The sequence below is a fragment of the Ornithorhynchus anatinus genome, chromosome X1, assembly GCF_004115215.2.
Source record: "Ornithorhynchus anatinus isolate Pmale09 chromosome X1, mOrnAna1.pri.v4, whole genome shotgun sequence".
Classification (NCBI taxonomy): Eukaryota; Metazoa; Chordata; class Mammalia; order Monotremata; family Ornithorhynchidae; genus Ornithorhynchus; species Ornithorhynchus anatinus.
This window is the reverse complement of record NC_041749.1, coordinates 119,318,999-119,339,859: the sequence shown is the minus strand read 5'-3', so window position 1 is coordinate 119,339,859 and position 20,861 is coordinate 119,318,999. Positions and strand designations below refer to the sequence as shown.

The 20,861-nt window shown below is 50.7% G+C and overlaps 1 protein-coding gene across 1 annotated transcript; it reads left to right on the top strand.

The window, feature by feature from the left end:
• Positions 1-84: 84 nt before the first annotated feature.
• LOC103166189 (E3 SUMO-protein ligase PIAS3-like) lies at positions 85-17,970 on the top strand. Its single transcript, XM_029051156.2, has 16 exons — positions 85-233; positions 772-926; positions 2,019-2,103; positions 2,365-2,406; positions 2,589-2,679; positions 2,822-2,929; positions 3,030-3,135; positions 3,300-3,373; positions 3,542-3,702; positions 3,795-3,928; positions 4,108-4,231; positions 4,365-4,474; positions 4,726-4,772; positions 5,229-5,411; positions 5,706-5,838; positions 17,906-17,970. Exons 2-16 carry the CDS (start codon positions 809-811, stop codon positions 17,968-17,970), a joined length of 1,581 nt encoding a protein of 526 aa, XP_028906989.1. The 5' UTR covers positions 85-233; positions 772-808.
• Positions 17,971-20,861: the final 2,891 nt, after the last annotated feature.

Here is a 20,861-nt window from a genome sequence, read left to right as displayed (position 1 = left end):
CCTACAGTCTCGTGACAATGGGCACCAACTGTAGAGGCTGAATTCTAGACACGCCTAGCAACAGTCTCCTACTGGCCCCCATCCCTCCTCGCCTATTGGCTGAGAGATCCTGTGTCTTGAGAATCTGAGCCAATAGCTACCCTGTTGGCGGGGCCTAAGGTCGATGATAGCTGGAGCCAGCTGGTTCGACGTTTGACAGAACTGCTAGGCAGACGGGAGTAACTGACTGGAAAGTAAGTTACCCAAAATGCCCTCCTGCTGTGACCTTCACTGTCCCTCCCTGTCCCGCAGCTCTCATCCTCCTCTTCTGTCCCAGCGGCATAACCCCATAGTGCAGGACCCCCTGAGATACCCTGAGACCCTGACCTATGAAGGCCTGAGGCAGTTGAGAGGCATTTCTAGGCTGGCCTCAGCCTGGCTGGGCCCAGGATCTCTACTCTCTGGGCTGTGGAGGGGAGAGTAGTGTCCCTTGACCACCCCACTCACATCTCTGCCCCCCCACCCCGCACCGCCCCTTGTGGACTGGGGCCAGAAAGCTGGGGTCTGTGAGGGGGCAGAGCCCCGTGGGGCCCAGCCACAGCCAGGAGGGGCAGAGGCCCCGCCCTCAGTGCTTCTCCCCTCTGGCGACTGCCAGTCATCCAGCAGACCCAGTGGGTTGGGGGTGTTCACCCGACGCCCCTCCCGGCCTGGGATCCCCTGATTTCCCCAAGTCGTGCCTCAACTCCTGCTCCCAATGCCTAACTCCTTCTGCTGTCCATGTTGCTTCCACAGACCCTGCCGGAAGGCAAAAGTGAGGCCATCAATAAATATGGATGCAGAGAAAGATGAGGATCCTACCAGTGTCTCATCCACCCAGCCCGTTGTCAAGATGGAGCCACTGATGTTCTACAGAGTTTGTTTTGAGATAGCAAAACCCACAAAACTGGGTGAGGCTGCAGGCTCTGGCCCTCTATTCTCCTTCTCCCCACTCCATCCCTTCCCCTCCCAGGTGTCCTTCCCCCTCCCTTTCCAGTAGGCCGGAAGCCCCAAGCGTCTATTAATCCGTTAAAGCCCCTTTTCTCCTACTTCTGGTGTCTTCCCAGCTACCTGGACTCACTATGCCAATCAATCAGTAGATCATATTATACTTAATGGGTGCAGAACATCATACTAAGGTCTTGGGAGAATACAATATAACTGAGTTGGGAGACACGTTGCCCGTCCACAACAAGCCTACATTCACAACAAGCTTACATATAAATGAATAAATTATGGACACATATACACGTGTTGTGGGGTTGAGGGAGGGTTGAATAAAGTGTGCAAATTCAAGTGCAAAGGGTGAGGCAAAGGGAGTAGGGGAAGAAGAAATGAGGGCCTCGTTGTGGAAGGCCTCTTGGAGATGCAGTTTTAATAAATCTTTGAAGATGGGGAGAGCGATCATTTGTCGGATATGAAGAGGGAAGGAATTAAAGGCCAGAGGCAGGACGTGGGTGTGGGGTTGGCAACGAGATAGAGGAGATCGAGGTACGGTGAGTAGGTTGGCATTAGAGGGGCGGTGTGCAAGCAGGGCGATAGTAGGAAAGCAGCCAGGTAAGGAAGGAGGGGTCAAGGTGATTGAGTGCTTAAACCCTTTGGTAAGGAGTTTCCTTTTGATGCAGAAGTGGATGGGCAATCGCTGGAGGTTCTTAATGAATGGGGAAACACGGACAAAACATTTTTGTAGAAAAATGATCTGGGCGGCAGAGTGAAGTTAGAACTGGAGTTAGGAGAGACAGGAGGCAGGGAGGTCAGCAAAGAGGTTGATGCAATAATCAAGGCAGGATAGGATAAGGGCTTGGATTAATGAGGTAGCCGTTTGGGTGGAAAGGAAAGGATGGATTTTAGTGATGTTGTGAAGGCTGACCCATCAATATTCTGGTCTCCTGACAACTCCCCAAGGGGTCTCATGACTAGGGAACTGGAAAAATGTTTTGACTTGGTCTGTAATCCCTTCTGCCCCACTCTCCGCCCAACTCCTCTCTGTATCTGTTCGCCAGTGCCTAAGAATTCTGCGATATGTAGGAAAATAAAGATGGGTTTCATGGCCCGCCGAGAAGATTTCGACGATATCCTCAGGACAAGGTATCCATGAGCCTGAAATCTGATACCAGTGGTCCATCCCCTCTCCCTCCCCGCACTGCACAACCAAGCATGGTCTCCACCCTGTTCTGCTTTCTCTCCTCACCTACAGCCACATTTCTCCCCCATGGGGTTCCCTCACGTGTCAGCCTGGTTATGGAGAGCGGCCACCACCGGGATTGGGCTGGGAGGGGAGGGCAGCTCTCTGGGGTACCCCGTATCACCGACCCCTCCCCATACCCTTCCCCATTTCCGTGTCTGCAGTGAGGTGCCGCTGGATGATAAGACATTGCAAATGCAGTTGCGGTATGGCCACCCCTTCCCCTCCTCGGGGTCCCTGGGTGGGTTGGGTGGATTCTCAGTGGCTCTGTCCCCACGGGGTCCCGCTCCAGCTCCAGGAGGGTGGTGTGGTGGGCAAGGGGGTGGGGTGATGGTCTTCCCTGTTGTCTGGGCCCCTCCCCTCCCCCGACCACCCCTTGACTCCACAGGTTCTGTTTATGGCGACCCCAACATCCTCAAGTCGATCATCTTCCTCGACACTTGAATGTCACGGTCAACCGGAAAAAGTGTTTCGTTCTGGTGAGTGGCAGATCCCACACCCAGCTGTGGCCCTGTTACGTGGATGAGGAAGGAATGGGAGAGGAAGGAGCGGTTGGGGAGGAGGGTGGAGGGAGTGGAGGGAGTCCCTGACCACCATTCACCACCCTCTCGCCCCCTGAAGAAAGAGAAAGAGTCCAATCAGCGCCCCATCAACATCACGGATCTGGTGCGTTTCTCGGACGTGGAGCACAACGTCATAAAGGCCACTTGGTCACTGACCGATAGGCGGGTGAGTAGTGCTGGAGTGGGAACCGTGGGGCTCTCATGTGGAAGTCAGGGGTGGGACACGACCCTGATCACTCTCATGCCCACTCCTGGCCACCACACAGGAATACGCCATGTCTGTCTGCTGGGTGAAGCCTCTTACCACAGACAATTTACTACAGGAGCTGAGAGCAAAGGATGTTTTCCCTGCAAACAAGACACGGGCCATAAGTGAGTGACCCTTCCTCCTCATCCTCCCACAGCCCCCACCCCCGTCCCCTTCTAGGCGAGAGCCTGCTGGTCACCTGGCCCTATAGCCCCTCAACCCCGGCAGAGCCCAAGGCCTCTCAGGCTGACCCGACCCCCGCGGTCTCCTCTCTCTGGCTTCTTTTCAGTTCGGGAGAAGCTGGCATCCCATGGAGAAGAAGAACCTGCCCCCAGCAGCCTCCGTATCTCCCTCATATGCCCGGTGGGTGCAGGCGGGTCGCTGAAGCATGGGATGGGGGCTGGAACCACTGGTGGAGTGAAGGAGGGGGATGAGCATCTAAATCCTGAAGAGGGACGGGGGGGGGGGGGGCGGTGGCCTCGAAGTCAGTGACCCCCTGACCTTTCTCTCTCTCCCCTCACCTACACCCAGCTGGGAGGGACCCGTGTGTCCGTGCCCTGCCGCGCGCTGTCCTGCTCCCATCTGCAGACTTTCGATGCGATCCAGTACCTGAAATGGAACGAGGATAAGGAGACATGGAGATGCCCGATCTGTGTCAAAAGAGCATACTTCAGAAATCTGCTGGTGGATGAGTAAGAAGACTGTCCTTGCCCCTTTGCTCCGATTCCCCCCCACCTTCTCCACCCACTCCCCTCCGACCTCTCTCTGACCCTTCTCCTTCCAGGTTCTTCATCGACATCCTCAACACCAGTCCTAACTGTGAAGATATTGAGCTCCTGCCTGATGGGTCCTGGTACCCAGTAGAGCCCAGGAGAGACACGGATGACAGTAACGCCCCCGGCCCCAGTGGCCTCCAAGGTGAGTTTATCCCGGGCCCAGTCTGTGGCCCCCTCAGCCCAACCTCTGAGCTCCCGGGCCATATCGAACTTGGTTGAGAGCCCCATCCCCTCCAATTGGCTGAGTGGGAGGGGAACACTCTGTGCTGGGTGGGGGGATTCAGTCCTCTCTCTCTCTCTCTCTCTCTCTCCTGCCAGCAGGCCCTCCTCCTGCCAGCAACAGTGAAATCCCTATGACTGCCCCGAGAGACTGCAGGTTGTCCAACGTAGAGCTGCAGATTCCAGCCACCACGGTGGACACCCCGACCTCCATGACCATGATAGTGTAAGGCCCCAGGATTGTCCCCTACTACTCCATTCCCTACAAGGGACCCAAGGGCAGGGATGAAGAGGGGGCAGCGGGGGATGGTGCCAAAGACCTGCTCCCCAACCCCCAACACCCCTTTCCCCTCCCCCAGGGCGAGAAGACATCAGCAGCCCTCAGGCCTGTTCTGGGGCCTGCCCCAGGGCAGAAACCTCCAGCATTCTAGATCCCCGCTTTCTTCCCCGGAGGCAATCTCCACAAGGGGTACGTGGGAGCCTAAGTGGTGGATTGTCAGGTGTCTACAGGTCTGTGTGTGCTTATGTTCAAGTCTATGTGCCCAGTCTATGAACAGGAGTCTGTGCATATATCCCTCCTTGTGTATTTGTGCATGTGTGTGTGTCTGCTCCCATGGGCATTGCTGTGGCAGGGTGGTGGAATTAATCGATTGATTAATTAGGTGGAGGTGGATGGCTCTGGGGGCTAATGTGACCTGGGTTTGATTTTGCATTTTTCAGCATTCCATGACCTGAATGTCCCATCTCGCTGTAATATCATTAAACCGGTGAGCCCGGTCCCCTTCTCTGCTGTAGATCCCCTGGTTTTCGGCTTTCCTGGGATCCACTTGACACCCCCTCCCCTACTCACCACAGGCTGCTCTAGTAGAGCAGGAAAAACTGAGGCTGGGGAGGAGCAGTGTCTGGGCTGTCTGGTTCTGGGCCTCCACTGATAGAGACCTTCCCTCCCCTCCCTCACCACCCCTTTCCCTTCCTCCCCTCCCTTCCCCTGTCCCCCCCGCTTATGTCAATTCCTTCTCCCACTGTGGGCAGCTAGAGGGGAGGAGAAGGTTCTTGCTTCAAGTGTCTGGGCTGGAGGAAGAATGCTGGGGGTAGGGTGGGCATGTGTGTGTGTTGGGGAAAGGAGGATGCATGGGGGCACCCTAGCCAGGGATTCTCAGGCTCACTGCTCCTGCGCCTCCCTGCCATGGTCTCAGCCTGTCACCTCCTTTCATCCTCCGCAGCCCTACGACTGGTCCTTCACCTCTCAGACCAGATGTGACTACTGCTACAACCTGACCTGGCGCCCTGCAGTCCCGGCCCCGGCCCCAGCCCCGGCCCTGGCCCCACCCATAGGCCCGGCCCTGACCCCGGCCCTAAGCCCGGCCATGGCCCCGCCCCTAGGCCCGGCCCTGGCCCCGGCCCCGGCCCCGGCCCCAGCCATAGGCCCGGCCCCGGCCCTGCCCCTGGGCCCGGCCCCGACCCCGGCCCCGCCCCTAGGCCCGGGCCTGGCCCCAATCCCAGCCCAGGCCCTAGCCTCAGGGCCCTATGCCGAATGGCTGCCACCTCCACTCCCCTGTGGGATCTATCACCCCAGCAGCCAGCAAGCTTCCGTCAATATTCTCAGGGAAGGGGGAGGAAGGGGAAGGGGTGTCCCCACTTTCCGGCAGGTGGCTGGATATCAGCCCCCTCCGTTGATCAATTTCCCTCCCATGGTTCAGATCTTGTCTCCCACCGTAGCCATGGTGAGCACCCTCGGGGGGCAGTGGCGAGGAGCCGAGGCCATGCCACCTATGCCTCCTACCTACGTGGCCTCAGCCGACCCGAAAACTGGAGCTATCTTCACCCAGGCGGGTAGGGCTTCGTCCTCCAGGGTAAACGTTGGTCAGTCCATTCATGCAGGAGGGATTGTCTCCACGCGGCATGGCTCTGATTCGGAGGAACATAGATGTCAGTAAAGGCAGGGGGACAGATTCCAGACTCCCAGCCTTCCACCGATCCTTCCTCCCTCCTCCGCAAGTTACTGGGGCTTGTCACCCCACATCCCAGTCCACCCCAGATTTAAGTTCCTTGTGCCCCCCACCCCCTGCTGCCACCTCCTTCGGGTGCCATATCTTGGGCCTGGTCTGTTAAATCTTGTTCAGAGAGTGGGAATGGGGCAGTCTTTCCATCCCCTAGCCCCTCCACCCCACACCCCCTCCCTCATTTCCTCATCGCCATTTGAGGCTGTTGGCCAGGGGTCTGTTAGAAAACCATTGAATCTGTTTAAGATTTTACTGAATGTGGATATTTTCACCACCTAATAAAATGGAAAACATTACAGAAATGGAGGTACTGAGTCTTCATTGTGAGCGTGGGTATGAAAAAAGGGCAGGGATTTTAGCAGGGATGGGGACTGGGAGGGGAAGAGCTTCACAGAGCTAATAATCCTAAATAATAAGGATAATTGTGGCACTTGTTAAGCACTTACCACATGCCAATCTTCATTCTAAAGCACTGGGGTAGATCCCTAAAGATCATCTACAAAAAGTCCATGTCCCACCTGGAGCTTGCAGTCTAAGCAAGGGGGAGAACAAGTATTTAGTCCCTATTTTTACAGATGAGGAAACTGAGGCACTGTCAGGTGACGTGCCCAAGGTCGCATAGAGAATACATGTGGTAGAGCCAGGAGTAGAACCCAGGTCTCCTAACTCCCTGGCCCAAGGTCCTGCCACCAGGTCACACAAGCCACCATTCTGGGTCTTTACAGGCTTGGTGGGGAAACCCTCAGATCTGGTTATAGAGGGCTGGGTATCGGGGCAGGCGGTGTGGCAGATTCCGCTTCACCAGGCTGTGGGAGCCGTGGCCACTATCTTCTCCCCTCCCCCCCGCCCAGCCCCCCAGACTCCAGGTGGCTGTGGGCTTCCGGAATCTGGGATGGCAGGAGCTGCCGCCCGTCAGTCTGCCAACCGCCTCTTTGCCTGCCGGGCTGGAGCAGGGCGCAATGGGGGCCCACGTGGCCCGGGGGGCCTGGGACGGTCTCTCTCACCGGCGGAGGGCCTCGGGACCCCATTGTCGGAGGAGCAGCCGGGCCTCGTGCTGTCCTCGAGGAGCTTGTAATCTAATGGGAGGGACAGGAAGACACAAACTCTTTGTCGGGAGAGGGAACAAAAGAGATCTCAGGGGGAGTAGCAGGAAGGCGGATGGATGAAGATGGGGAGAGCTGGGATCTGGCAGATTTGATGGAGGAGGGGCTTCCAGACAGGCGGAAGGTGTGGAAGCGAGGGGTTGGAACCGTTCCACTTGATAGAGGACACTGGGTGGAGTGAAGTGCCCCAGATGGGGAGGAGCCATTGAAGAAAAGGGAGCTCCAAGATGGAGAAGCAGGTGGATAGCCTAAAAGTCATTCCATCCAATCAATTGATCTATCGATCCCTCCTCTGCAACGACCTAGAGGTCCCACGGGGGAGCCGAGGTGAGAACCGGCTCATGAGGAGGAGGGGCCGTCCACATGGGTGGAACGGGAATGAAACCGCCCCGCCCCCAGCAAATGTTCCTACCCCGCACCGGAGGCTCCGTCTCGCGGAGCTGCCTGCCATGCACAGAGAAATAGCCACAGGCCTGGACATTTCAGGACCGAGGACCTGAGCTGAGGAATCGGTGCTGTTGGTTTGTGTGGCGTCATTCGCACTCTCTCCTCCCTCTTGGGTATATTTCTGCTGGGGCACGAAGTGCAGTGAGTGAGTTAGTGGTGAGGGCAGCAGGACACTGCCAAATTCAGCCAAAGGTTGACTGGCAGGAGGCATTTTCAACCAAAGAGAGCCATGACCCAGCAGACAGTGTCCCTGGTAGTGGTTGCAGCTTTCGCCACCTGGGGCTATCACCCATTTTTCTGGATTCCCACTGCACCTGTCCACCTCATGGGATGCCCTGGGCAGTTATATGGTCAGGAGCAGTGTGGCCTTATAGATAGAGCATGGATCTGGGAGTCCAAAGACCTGGGTTCTAATCCCAGCTCTTCCACTTGTCTGCTGTGTGACCTTGGACAAGTCACTTCACTTCTCTAGGCCTCATTCCATCATTTGTAAAACAAGGATTAAGACTGTGTGACCCATGTGAGCCATGGACTGTGTCCATCCTGATTAGCTTGTATCTCCCCTAGGGCTTAAAACAGTGCTTGACACATAATAAGTGTTCCTCCTCGGGGTCCTCAGACTTGGGCTCTGGGGCAGAGGGGTGAGTTCTCTCTGGTCTCTAAGAGGGAGGCCGGTGCATGGAGCCTTTGCTACCCTGGGGCATCCCCGGGCTGCCCGCATCTAACCCGGGCCCCCACCCAAAAACCCCCCCGGGCTGCCAAGCCCATTCCCGCTCCTCCTCCCCAGTTTCTTCCCCTTCCCGACAAGGGCAGGAGGGAGATTCAAAACAAACACACACACACAGTGTCGCAGCCCGGGGTGCAGCCCTCAGGGGCTCCTCAGGACCCCTCAGACCCCTGCCCTATACAGCTCAGCATTCACCCTAGCTCCCCGTGTTTCCCCAGCGCCTTGAGACTCTGGGGGGACCCCTGCCAACGTCCTGCCACTTGGCTTTAAGATGGCTGATCGGGCCACAAGGCAGAGAGCAACGGATCTTTGGAGGAGGGACTAAGAATGATGAACAGAGACCATTGGAGAACGAGGGATGTCAACTTCCTGCTCAACAGCCAATGAAAAGCTAGTTATCAAATACCATTTAAAAAAACAAACAGAAACCTTTCCTGCTATGGCACAGTCCCAGCAGGCAAATCTGAGACTAGAACCTAAGTCTCCTGATTCCCAGTTATGTGCCTTTTCCACTGAGCTAACAGCAAGGCTAAAATTGATAGAGATATGGTCTCCATCTCTTTTTCAATCTCCATATTCCATCTGCCCCAACTCCCCTCACAACATTTCCAGAATCCACCTCTTCTTCTCCCTGCAAACTGCCACCACATTGGTCCAAGCCCCATTCAGAACCCGACAACCAACTACTGCTTCAACCTCCTCACTGACCTCCCTGACTCCAGCCTTTCCCCTCTCCAGTCCATATTTCACACTGCTGCCCTGATCATTTTTCTAAAACCTCATTTTGGGATTGCCCACTCCGCAGAAACCTCCAGTTATTGCCCATCCATTTCCAACTAAAGCAGAAACTCCTGACCAAGGGCTTTAAGGCCTTCAATCAGTTCTTTCTCCCCCACCTATAATCACTCCTCTCCCATGACATCCCAGATCACATACTTTCTTCCTCTCAGGCCTAAGTACTCCCCATGGCCCCCTCTCTTCTCTGTTACCGCTGACCGTTTACTCATGCCTCCCCTCCAACCAATTGATCATATTTATTGAATGTTTGCTGTGTGAAGAGCACTGTATTCAGCACTGGGAGAGTACAATATGACAGAGTTGGTAGACACATCCCCCGCTCACAAGTTTAAAGTCTAGAAGGAGAGACAGACATTAATATAAATGAACTATGGCTACGTACATAAGTGCAGGGTCGGGGGCTGGGAGGGGGCGAATAAAGGGTGCAAATTCAAGTGCAAGGACAATGAAGAAGGGAGTGGTAGAAGTACCTCCCTTCTCTTATCCGGCAGACCACCGCTGCTCTCGCCTTCTTCAAAGCCCTTTTGAAATCTCCTCTCCCCAGAGAAACCCTCCCTGATCAATCGCTCATCTTCCCCACCCTATTTTCCCTCCTACTTACAGGCACTTTACCGTTACGGTGTCACCTAAGCAGTTGGATTCTCACTCCTACCTCCCCAACCCATCATAACATTTATGCACATGCCTTGATACACCATCGTTTCTCAGTAAATCCATCCATCAGTCTTTTTTACTGAGCACTTACTTTGTACAAAGCACTGTACTAAGTACTTGGGAGGGTACAATATAACAATATAACAGAGTTGGTAGACACAATCTCTGCCTACAATGAGTTTACAGTCTCAGAGGATGAGTTTAGAGTGTAGACCCTACTGTGTTCTCTTTCAGTGTCCGTCTTCACTGCTGGATTGGAAGTTCCTTGAAGGCAGGAATCATTGGACTCTCCCAAGTGTGCAGTACAGTGCTCTGATTACAGTAAGCACTCAAAAAATCCTATTGACTAATGTGGAGAGGGATGGCATCTTATCAAACCCAAGGACATTTGGACTTTGCCCACGATGCCAAGCAAGTTTCGCTGGAAGGCATCAGTCAGCACCAGACAAAATAATAAATAGGTCAGTGATGATGCCATGCGGTTATTCAATCAATCAATCAATCATTGGTATGTACTGAGCACTTACTCTGTGCACAGGAGTAGACTAAGCATTGGGAAGAGGACATTACCATGGAGTTCGTAGACATGATCCCTGCCCTCAAGGGGCTTCCGGTCTAGTGGATTCCTGTCTTGAATCCGGCAGTTGCTAAGTTCCTTCCTGAAATTCATCGGATGCCATTTGATATCCTATACATTAATGGAAGAGCTAACAAATGCAGCAACAGCCAGCAGCGTTGTTTTCTTGGGAAAGGAATGCAAGACAGGATTAACTTCGTCATTCCTCAGAAAAGAAGATGATTTCTAATGTGCTGCTCAGAAGAAAACAAGCATTTTGCAAATTACAGTAAGTTGACAGCTGCTAGCTAAACAATACCACATTAATTTCCAACGTTTTGCACATGGCTGCATGAGAGCTCCCTTAATCCCAGGGCCCATTTTACTTCTGCTTCATTGTTTCTGTCTTCCCGGGTAACACTTTGCAATCATTTACTGCTGCAAAATTCTCTTTCACCTCATGAATGTCACAGAAATAAAGTACCAGGTTAATTTCAATTTCCTTCCCAGAGGTGTGATAGGTTGCATTTAACTTCTTTTTGGGACTCATCAACTTCAAAATGCCCCCTAACCCCCACCAAAATAGCCACTTGATCAGTTTCTAGCGGAAACAAATCCATCCAAAACAGTAGAAAACTAACCAGAAAGTTTCAGATGCTATATATTTAATGACTTTGAAAGGAAGGGATTGATTTTGTCATTTGTGAATGGGCTTAGTCAAATTAATCCAGTCACTGTGCTGACTGAAACAGCATAGATGATGAGGAATTAGAGGATAAGACTGGTGGGCCATAAGAACTGTGTTTTAGAGCCTTTCTGCACAAATTCTCTAAGCCATGGGCTCTTTTTCTTCCTGCCTTCCACCGTGTGCTTGTCCTCACATGAAATACAAGAGAGTTCTTCTCTTTGAGAAGCTGTTGGTTCTTTAGGCTATTGACCATGGTTAGCATACCTTTTAAAGTCTAACTTCCCAAACTTGGGAAAATGCCACGGATATACAAAGACATCTTTCCAAGAGGGGTGGTCAGATTCCTGCCCTAAAGGAAAGCCCATAGTCATAGTAAGCACTTAAGAGATGCCATTATTATTATTATTATTTATTTGGAAGGGTAAATTACCAATTTGATATTAGAATTCTCTCTGAATAGGATACTTGAGGTGAGCTGAAATACTTAGCTACATATTTCTTGCCAAATAACACAAGTGTCAACAGGTTTGGAAGCCACTCTCTATGGAGGGAAAGCCCCACCAGGCAAGCAAAACTGGGCCCAAATTCTCTCCGCCAAATCCACCACTCAGAGCCAGATTTGCCCCAAGACAGTCATGTGTGACTGCAAATGGGAATTAATTATGAATATTTCAGGACACAAAGGGCCCTGGAGTTGCATAAGAGGGAAAGAAGGCAAAACTTGGCCGTTAGTTGCTAATATTGAGATATGCTTCTTGGCAGTTGGAAATTCTGGAGGCGGCAGTTTTACAACTCCCATCGCAATCTATTCTCATTAATACAGAAAACACTAAATTAAATTAGATCAGAATCATCTTCTCTAGATCCAGGTTCTGAATGCTGAAGAAATACTTCGCTATCCTCAATGCAGATAGCTGAAGACAAGTAGAAGGATTGAAATATTTTTAGTAGTCTGGTGAGAAAGGGGATGGGGAGAGGGGAAGAGAAGGGCAAGAGGGAAAGCGAGAGAAGGGAAAATGGGGGTGAAGAAAGTGACTGGAAGAGAGAGAGAGACAGAGAAAGAGAGAGAGAGAGGGAAAAAAAAGAGAGAACGATTAAATATAGATATTCCTAAATGGGAAGCTACAACAGGGGGATTTGCTGGGAAACAGTTGATAATTCAAACACTGCTGATCTGTGTTCCTCCTAGCAATTCCATTTTGATCTGGAGGAGCATGAAAATCAAATAGTGCAGGCTTTTAAAAGATATGTTTTATTCATTCAATAGTATTTATTGAGCGCTTACTATGTGCAGAGCACTGTACTAAGCGCTTGGAATGAACAAGTCGGCAACAGATAGAGACAGTCCCTGCCGTTTGACGGGCTTACAGTCTAATCGGGGGAGACGGACAGACAAGAACAATGGCAATAAATAGAGTCAAGGGGACGAACATCTCATAAAAACAATGGCAACTAAATAGAATCAAGGCGATGTACATTTCATTAACAAAATAAATAGGGTAATGAAAATATATACAGTTGAGCAGATGAGTACAGTGCTGAGGGGAGGGCAAGGGAGAGGGGGACGAGCAGAGGGAAATGGGGGGAAAAGAGGGTTAAGCTGCGGAGCGGTGAAGGGGGGGCGGTAGAGGGAGTAGAGGGAGAAGGGGAGCTCAGTCTGGGAAGGCCTCTTGGAGGAGGTGAGTTTTAAGTAGGGTTTTGAAGAGGGGAAGAGAATTAGTTTGGCGGAGGTGAGGAGGGAGGGTATTCCAGGACCGCGAGAGGATGTGGCCCAGGGGTCGACGGCGGGATAGGCGAGACCGAGGGATGGTGAGGAGGTGGGTGGCAGAGGAGCGGAGCATGCGGGGTGGGCAGTAGAGAGAAGGGGGGAGAGGTAGGAAGGGGCAAGGTGATGGAGAGCCTTGAAGCCTAGAGTGAAAAGTTTTTGTTTGGAGCGGAGGTTGATAGGCAACCACTGGAGGTGTTTAAGAAGGGGAGTGACATGCCCAGATCGTTTCTGCAGGAAGATGAGCCGGGCAGTGGAGTGAAGAATAGACTGGAGCGGGGCGAGAGAGGAGGAAGGGAGATCAGAGAGAAGGCTGACACAGTAGTCTAGCCGGGATATAACAAGAGCCTGTAGCAGTAAGGTAGCCGTTTGGGTGGAGAGGAAAGGGCGGGTGGCGGATCTTGGCAATATTGTAAAGGTGAAACCGGCAGGTCTTGGTAATGGATAGGATGTGTGGGGTGAACGAGAGAGACGAGTCAAGGATGACACCGAGATTGCGGGCCTGAGAGACGGGAAGGATGGTCGTGCCATCCATGGTGATAGGGAAGTCTGGGAGAGATCCGGGCTTGGGAGGGAAGATGAGAAGCTCAGTCTTGCTCATGTTGAGTTTTAGGTGGCGGGCCCACATCCAGGTGGAGACATCCTGGAGGCAGGAGGAGATGCGAGCCTGAAGGGAGGGGGAGAGGACAGGGGCAGAAATGTAGATCTGCGTGTCATCTGCGTAGAGATGGTAGTCAAAGCCGTGAGAGCGAATGAGTTCACCAAGGGAGTGATCCCCTCAGCACTGTACTCGTCTGCTCAACTGTATATATTTTCATTACCTTATTTATTTTGTTAATGAAATGTACATCGCCTTGATTCTATTTAGTTGCCATTGTTTTTACAAGATGTTCTTCCCCTTGAATCTATTTATTGCCATTGTTCTTGTCTGCCTGTCTCCCCCGATTAGACTGTATGCCCGTCAAACAGCAGGGACTGTCTCTATCTGTTGCCGACTTGTTCATTCCAAGCGCTTAGTACAGTGCTCTGCACATAGTAAGCGCTCAATAAATACTATTGAATGAATAAAACATATCTTTCATTCTAGGAATCCTTTGACCAATGCTACTTCGGAGGCTGAATTATATTTTGGGCGGTCGGACTGTGGCTGAAAACAGCAAGGCTTGGAGTGTAATACATTTTGCTGAATTTAGCTGATATCAAACAACGATTGGCTTAACTGACCAGACTGGCCTTGACCAGATATGTGGACGATCTGTGCCTACATTTGGGGATGGATCCCCTGCTGAGTTTTCATGGAAGCACACTTCATCGATGTTAAGCCAGAAAGCTTGTTCCAGCTCTGTCGTTGATCTTCTGGGTCTCAGTCTCCTCATCTGCAAAATGGAGATAAAAACACCCACTCTCCCTAGCTCTTGGACCGTGAGCATCAGGGAAAGGAAAAGAACTATGTCCAGTCTGGTTGCATTGCTTAGCATGGTGCTTGTCACATCAATCGATCAAACAATTGAGACCTACTGTGTGCAGAGTATTACACTAAGTCCTTGGGAGGGTACAACACAATAGAGTTGACACACATGATCCCTGCTCACAATGAGCTTACTGTATAGAGCGGAAGACAGACATTAAATACATTATAGGAAGGAGAAATGACAGGGAGTAAGGATATTGACATGAAGTCCTTTGGGGCTGAGAGTGGGGTGAATATAAACTGCTTAAAGGGTTCACATCCAAGTGGGTAGGTGATGCAGAAGGGAGAGGGTGTAAGGAAATGAGGGCTTAGCCAGAGAAGGCCTCCTGAAGGAGAAATGATTTTAATAAGGCACTGAAGGTGGGGAGAGCTGTGGTCTGTCTTCTACAGAGGGGGTAGGTCCAGGCTAGAGGGAGGACGAGGGCAAGGGGTCAATGGCAGGATAGACGAGACTGTGGTTCAGAGAATAGGTTGGCATTAGAGGAGCAATTAGTGCAGGTTGGGTTCCAGTAGTAGATAAACAAGGTTAGGTAGGAGGGAGAGAGCTAATTGAGTGCCTTAAAGCTGATGGTAAGGAGTTTCTCTTTGGCAAGCATTGGAGGGATTTGAGGAGTGGGGAGACAAGGACTGCTCCTACTCCATTCTGATCCTCCTTGACCTCTCTGCTGCCTTTGACACTGTCGACCATCCCCTCCTCCTCCATACCTTATCTCACCTTGGCTTCACGGACTCTGTCCTCTCCTGGTTCTCCTCTTACCTCTCTGGCCGATCATTCTCGGTCTCCTTCGCTGGAGCCTCCTCCCCTCCCATCCTTTAACTGTTGGAGTTCCTCAAGGGTCAGTTCTTGGCCCTCTTCTGTTCTCCATTTACACTCACTCCCTCGGTGAACTCATCCGCTCTCACGGCTTTGACTACCATCTCTACGCAGATGACACGCAGATCTACATCTCCGCCCCTGTCCTCTCCCCCTCCCTTCGGGCTCGCATCTCCTCCCGCCTCCGGGACGTCTCCACCTGGATGTCGGCCCGCCAGACTGAGCTCCTCATCTTCCCTCCCAAGCCCGGTCCGCTCCCAGACTTCTCCATCACCGTGGATGGCACGACCATCCTTCCCGTCCCGCAGGCCCGCAATCTCGGTGTCATCCTTGACTCGTCCCTCTCGTTCACCCCACACATCCTATCCGTTACCAAGACCTGCCGGTTTCACCTCTACAATATCGCCGAGATCCGCCCTTTCCTCTCCACCCAAACGGCTACCTTACTATTACGGGCTCTCGTTATAGCCCGGCTAGACTACTGTGTCAGCCTTCTCTCTGACCTCCCTTCCTCCTCTCTCGCCGCGCTCCGGTCTATTCTTCACTCCGCTGCCCGGCTCATCTTCCTGCAGAAACGATCTGGGCATGTCACTCCCCTTCTTAAACAACTCCAGTGGTTGCCTATCGACCTCCGCTCCAAACAAAAACTCCTCACTCTAGGCTTCAAGGCTCTCCATCACCTTGCCCCTTCCTACCTCTCCTCCCTTCTCTCTTTCTACCGCCCACCCCGCACGCTCCGCTCCTCTGCCGCCCACCTCCTCGCCGTCCCTCGGTCTCGCCTATCCCGCCGTCGACTCCTGGGTCACGTCCTCCCGCGGTCCTGGAACGCCCTCCCTCCTCACCTCCGCCAAACTGATTCTCTTTCCCTCTTCAAAACCTTACTTAAAAATCACCTCCTCCAAGAGGCGTTCCCAGACTGAGCTCCTCTTCCCCCTCTACTCCCTCTGCCATCCCCCTTTACCTCTCCGCAGCTAAAGCCTCATTTTCCCCTTTTCCCTCTGCTCCTCCACCTCTCCCTTCCCATCCCCACAGCACTGTACTCGTCCGCTCAACTGTATATATTTTCGTTACCCTATTTATTTTGTTAATGAATTGTACATCGCCTTGATTCTATTTAGTTGCCATCGGTTTTTACGAGATGTTCTTCCCCTTGACGCTGTTTAGTGCCATTGTTCTTGTCTGTCCGTCTCCCCCGATTAGACTGTAAGCCCGTCAAACGGCAGGGACTGTCTCTATCTGTTGCCGACTTGTTCATCCCAAGCGCTTAGTACAGTGCTCTGCACATAGTAAGCGCTCAATAAATACTATTGAATGAATGAATGAAAGGACTGGACGTTTTTTCAGAAAAACGATCTGGGCAGCCGAGTAAAGTGTGGATTGGAGAAGGGAGATTCAGGAGGCAGGGTGGCCAGTGAGGAGGCTGATGCAGTAATCAAGGGAGGAAATGACGAGTGTGGTAACAGATGGGATGGAATGGAAAAGACAGATTCTAAAGATGTTGTGAAGGTAGAACTGACAGGATTGCGTGACAGATTAAACGTGGGTTGAATGAGAGAGATGAGGTGAGGATGATGCCAAGGTCAAAGGCTTGTGAGACAGAGAGGATGGTGGTGTTTTCTACAGTGATAGGAAATTTAAGGGGAGGACAGGGTTTGAGTGGGAAGATGAGTTCTGTTTTGAACATGGTTTACGTTAAATGTTAAATTCCTGATAGATACAAAAATAAAGCAGTCAGAAAACAGTCAAGACAGAACAGCTCGCTTTCCTTCCAGCTCCCAGACACTGACACACTTTGACTGCCAAGTATATTTGTTCCCTGCAACTAAAAAGCCACTTTTGTCCAAGACAAAAGATGCATTCCTTTTCTATTAAAATCTGCAGTGCAAAATCTGCCAAAATGTCTTCCCGTAAGTGTCTTGGGATAATTTGCTCCTCGTCTGCTCTAATTTCCAGTAGGGCTGGAAGAGCGTTCTGTACATCAGTCTCATAAAGAAAAGCTGCAGCCAGTGCAGAATCAATTGCTCTTTTCCCAGGTAATCATTCATCTGCAGTGGGAACGGGAATTTGCAACAAGTGTTCCGGGCCATCTTGTTAGATCATTTTGGTTTTATAGAACAATCCTTCACTCCACAGCACTCGTTTTCACTCCGAGACAATAATTAGTGTTGATTTTAAAGTCATCAAGACTTTGGGTTTGTCCCCATTTGCTTTTCTGGGTAGAGCTGGGGGCCAGGCCGGGGGAGGGGAGAGGGTGTGGTCAAAGGAAGGATGGAGACCCAGACGTGGTTTTTTAATCTTGTTATCCCAGAACACTCATTCACACATCTTCAAATTCTGTCTTTTTCCCTGCTTGCAATTAATTTTAGTGCCTGTTACCCATGCTAGACTCTAAGCTCCTTGAAGGTAGGGATAAGGTCTACTGACTCTATTGGACTCTCCCAAGCACTTAGTACAGTTCTCTGTTCAAAGTAGGCACTAGATAAGTACCTTTGATCTATCTTCATTTTAGAAAAGGCTCAGGATTGTTAGTTGGATTCATGCTGAACAAAAATTTTCGGGCACTATATTCCACTTGAATCATATTGGATCACCCAAATGAAGTACATAGTTTATCTTGGCCACTGTTGGACAAACTTGTTTGGAATCTCTTCAAGCTAAAATGAACTAAAGTCACCGCTGTAGAATGGTTCAGCCTCTTTTATTTATACAGTGTTCTGTTGAGCTGTTTCTAAAGGTGATGTTACTGATGGCGGGATACTATCTATGTGTGCAAACGGAACACATTGCTGAACAGAGCAATGTGAGAGAAACTCTCTCCTACCCTCTCCACCCCCTGCACGGCTCTCAGGATGCTTGATCCTTGTTGTGCTCTAGGCTTTGTCACATTCAGGATCTGCCTCTGCTTTCAAGTCTGCTTCATGGTATACCAGTTTTCATGAAGCCTTTCCTCGTGGGGAGCCACACCCTCTTGCCTGGAACTCCCTCCTTCCTTCAAATCTGCCCAGGCCCAGTGAGGTCCAAGATCTGGTCACTAAACTCAGGGAGCTGATTTCCAGCTGCCTCTCACCTGCAACCTATCACGGGTCCCGACTGCCTTCACAGAGGCAGATGATGTTGTCCTCCAATTCCAGAGAGGGTGAGGTCAAGGTGAATCAGGAAACAGGATGAAAAATTCATCTGGGGATCTGGGGAGTCATATTTTACAAAAACTACATCTTCAAGCAATAAAACATTGCACATACTAGGTCAAAAATTTGCTTCTGGGGCCCCCAGCCTTCTTGTTTAGCTCTTTTACTTTGAAATTTCCCTTCTTATTTCAAGTTCCTCCTTACCTGTTATAACTCTATCCTCTCTTCCAGTAAGCAACACCACTTTTTCTTCCTCCTCACCTCCGACGATCATCGACCCCACCAACTATTCCATATGGTTTGAAAACATATGACTTTGTCTTTCTAATCGTTGACATGAGTGAAGAGGTGTAGGTGAGAACTCATCCTACTAAAAGCTCTTTGGCACCAAACAATGCTATATTAGATACTTCCAAGGTGTATCCTTTTAAGGAAAACACATTTGACATCTTTAAATATATCTATATTGATGGACTCTTTGACTACTTAAAGTAATTAAACACTGAAATACTGTTTAAGAGTGACATACCCTTAAAAATCACTTGTTGATAACTGCCAAGTTACTGAGTCACTGATTGCATGAAATTCAATCAGCCTTTGACTACCTCATGCCGTAAGAAGAGACATCTCAGAATAGAGAATCAAGAATGTGAGGGTGTATGTCTGTGTATAATATTAGTATTTGATTTTGTTTCCCATTTTTAAATAGTCTTCTTCAACTACCTAAAGCCCCTGCATCTTGTGCAATGACCAATATAATCAGCTGAGCCCAAGAAGTCACATTTTGAGGTGGGAGTCATTAGAGACTTTGTTGCTTACATGCGGGCATGCTCATGGTACAAAAGCCAAATACTCGTTTTGACTCATAGAGTCAGAAGAAAATGAGTTCCAATTCCGGCTATGCCACATATCTGCTGTGTGATCTTGGGCTAGTCACTTAGCTTCTCTGGGCCTCATCTGTAAAATGGGGATTAAGAGTGTAAGCCCCAAGTGGGACTGTGGGACTGTGTCCATCATGATTAACTTGTATTTACTGCAGTGCTTAGAACAATCCTTGGAACATAGTAACCGATTAACAAGTTACATTATTATTATTATTATAGTCCAAGAAAGATACCAACAACGTTATACAAATCTGCGGTAGCAGTAGTAATGTCTCAAACTCTCAGCCTGACAAGAAAATGTGATACATAAATGTCTCGTTTCTTTTTTTTTGTTTTTACGGTATTTGTTAATAATAATAATAATAATGTTGGTATTTGTTAAGCACTTACTATGTACCAAGCACTGTTCTAAGCGCTGGGGTAGATACAGAGTAATTCATTCAATAGTATTTATTGAGCGCTTACTATGTGCAGAGCACTGTACTAAGCACTTGGGATGAACAAGTCGGCAACAGATAGAGACGGTCCCTGCCATTTGACGGGCTTACAGTCTAATTGGGGGAGACGGACAGACAAGAACAATGGCAATAAATAGAGTCAAGGGGAAGAACATCTCGAAAAACAATGGCAACTAAATAGAATCAAGGCGATGTACAATTCATTAACAAAATAAATAGGGTAACGAAAATATATACAGTTGAGCGGACGAGTACAGTGCTGTGGGGATGGGAAGGGAGAGGTGGAGGAGCAGAGGGAAAAGGGGAAAAAGAGGGTTAAGCTGCGGAGAGGTAAAGGGGGGATGGCAGAGGGAGTAGAGGGAGAAGAGGAGCTCAGTCTGGGAATGCCTCTTGGAGGAGGTGAGTTTTAAGTAGGGTTTTGAAGAGGGAAAGAGAATCAGTTTGGCGGAGGTGAGGAGGGAGGGAGTTCCAGGACCGCGGGAGGACGTGACCCAGGGGTCGATGGCGGGATAGGCGAGACCGAGGGATGGCGAGGAGGTGGGCGGCAGAGGAGCGGAGCGTGCGGGGTGGGCGGTAGAAAGAGAGAAGGGAGGAGAGGTAGGAAGGGGCAAGGTGATGTAGAGCCTTGAAGCCTAGAGTGAGGAGTTTTTGTTTGGAGCGGAGGTCGATAGGCAACCACTGGAGTTGTTTAAGAAGGGGAGTGACATGCCCAGATCATTTCTGCGGGAAGATGAGCCGGGCAGCGGAGTGAAGAATAGACCGGAGCGGGGCGAGAGAGGAGGAAGGGAGGTCAGAGAGAAGGCTGACAGGTTGTCCCACTTGGGGCTCACAGTCTTAATCCCCATTTTACAGATGAGGTAACTGAGGCACCGAGAAGTCAAGTGACTTGCCCAAAGTCACACAGCTGACAGGTGGTGGAGCCGGGATTAGAACCCATGACCTCTGACTCCTAAGCCCTTGCTCTTTCCACTGAACCACACTGCTTCTTTCATTCATTCATTCAATAGTATTTATTGAGCGCTTACTATGTGCAGAGCACTGTACTAAGCGCTTGGGATGAACAAGTCGGCAACAGATAGAGACAGTCCCTGCCGTTTGACGGGCTTACAGTCTAATCGGGGGAGACGGACAGACAAGAACAATGGCAATAAACAGAGTCAAGGGGAAGAACATCTCGTAAAAACAATGGCAACTAAATAGAATCAAGGCGATGTACAATTCATTAACAAAATAAATAGGGTAACGAAAATATATACAGTTGAGCGGACGAGTACAGTGCTGTGGGGATGGGAAGGGAGAGGGGGAGGAGCAGAGGGAGATGGGGGGAAAAGAGGCTTTAGCTGCGGAGAGGTAAAGGGGG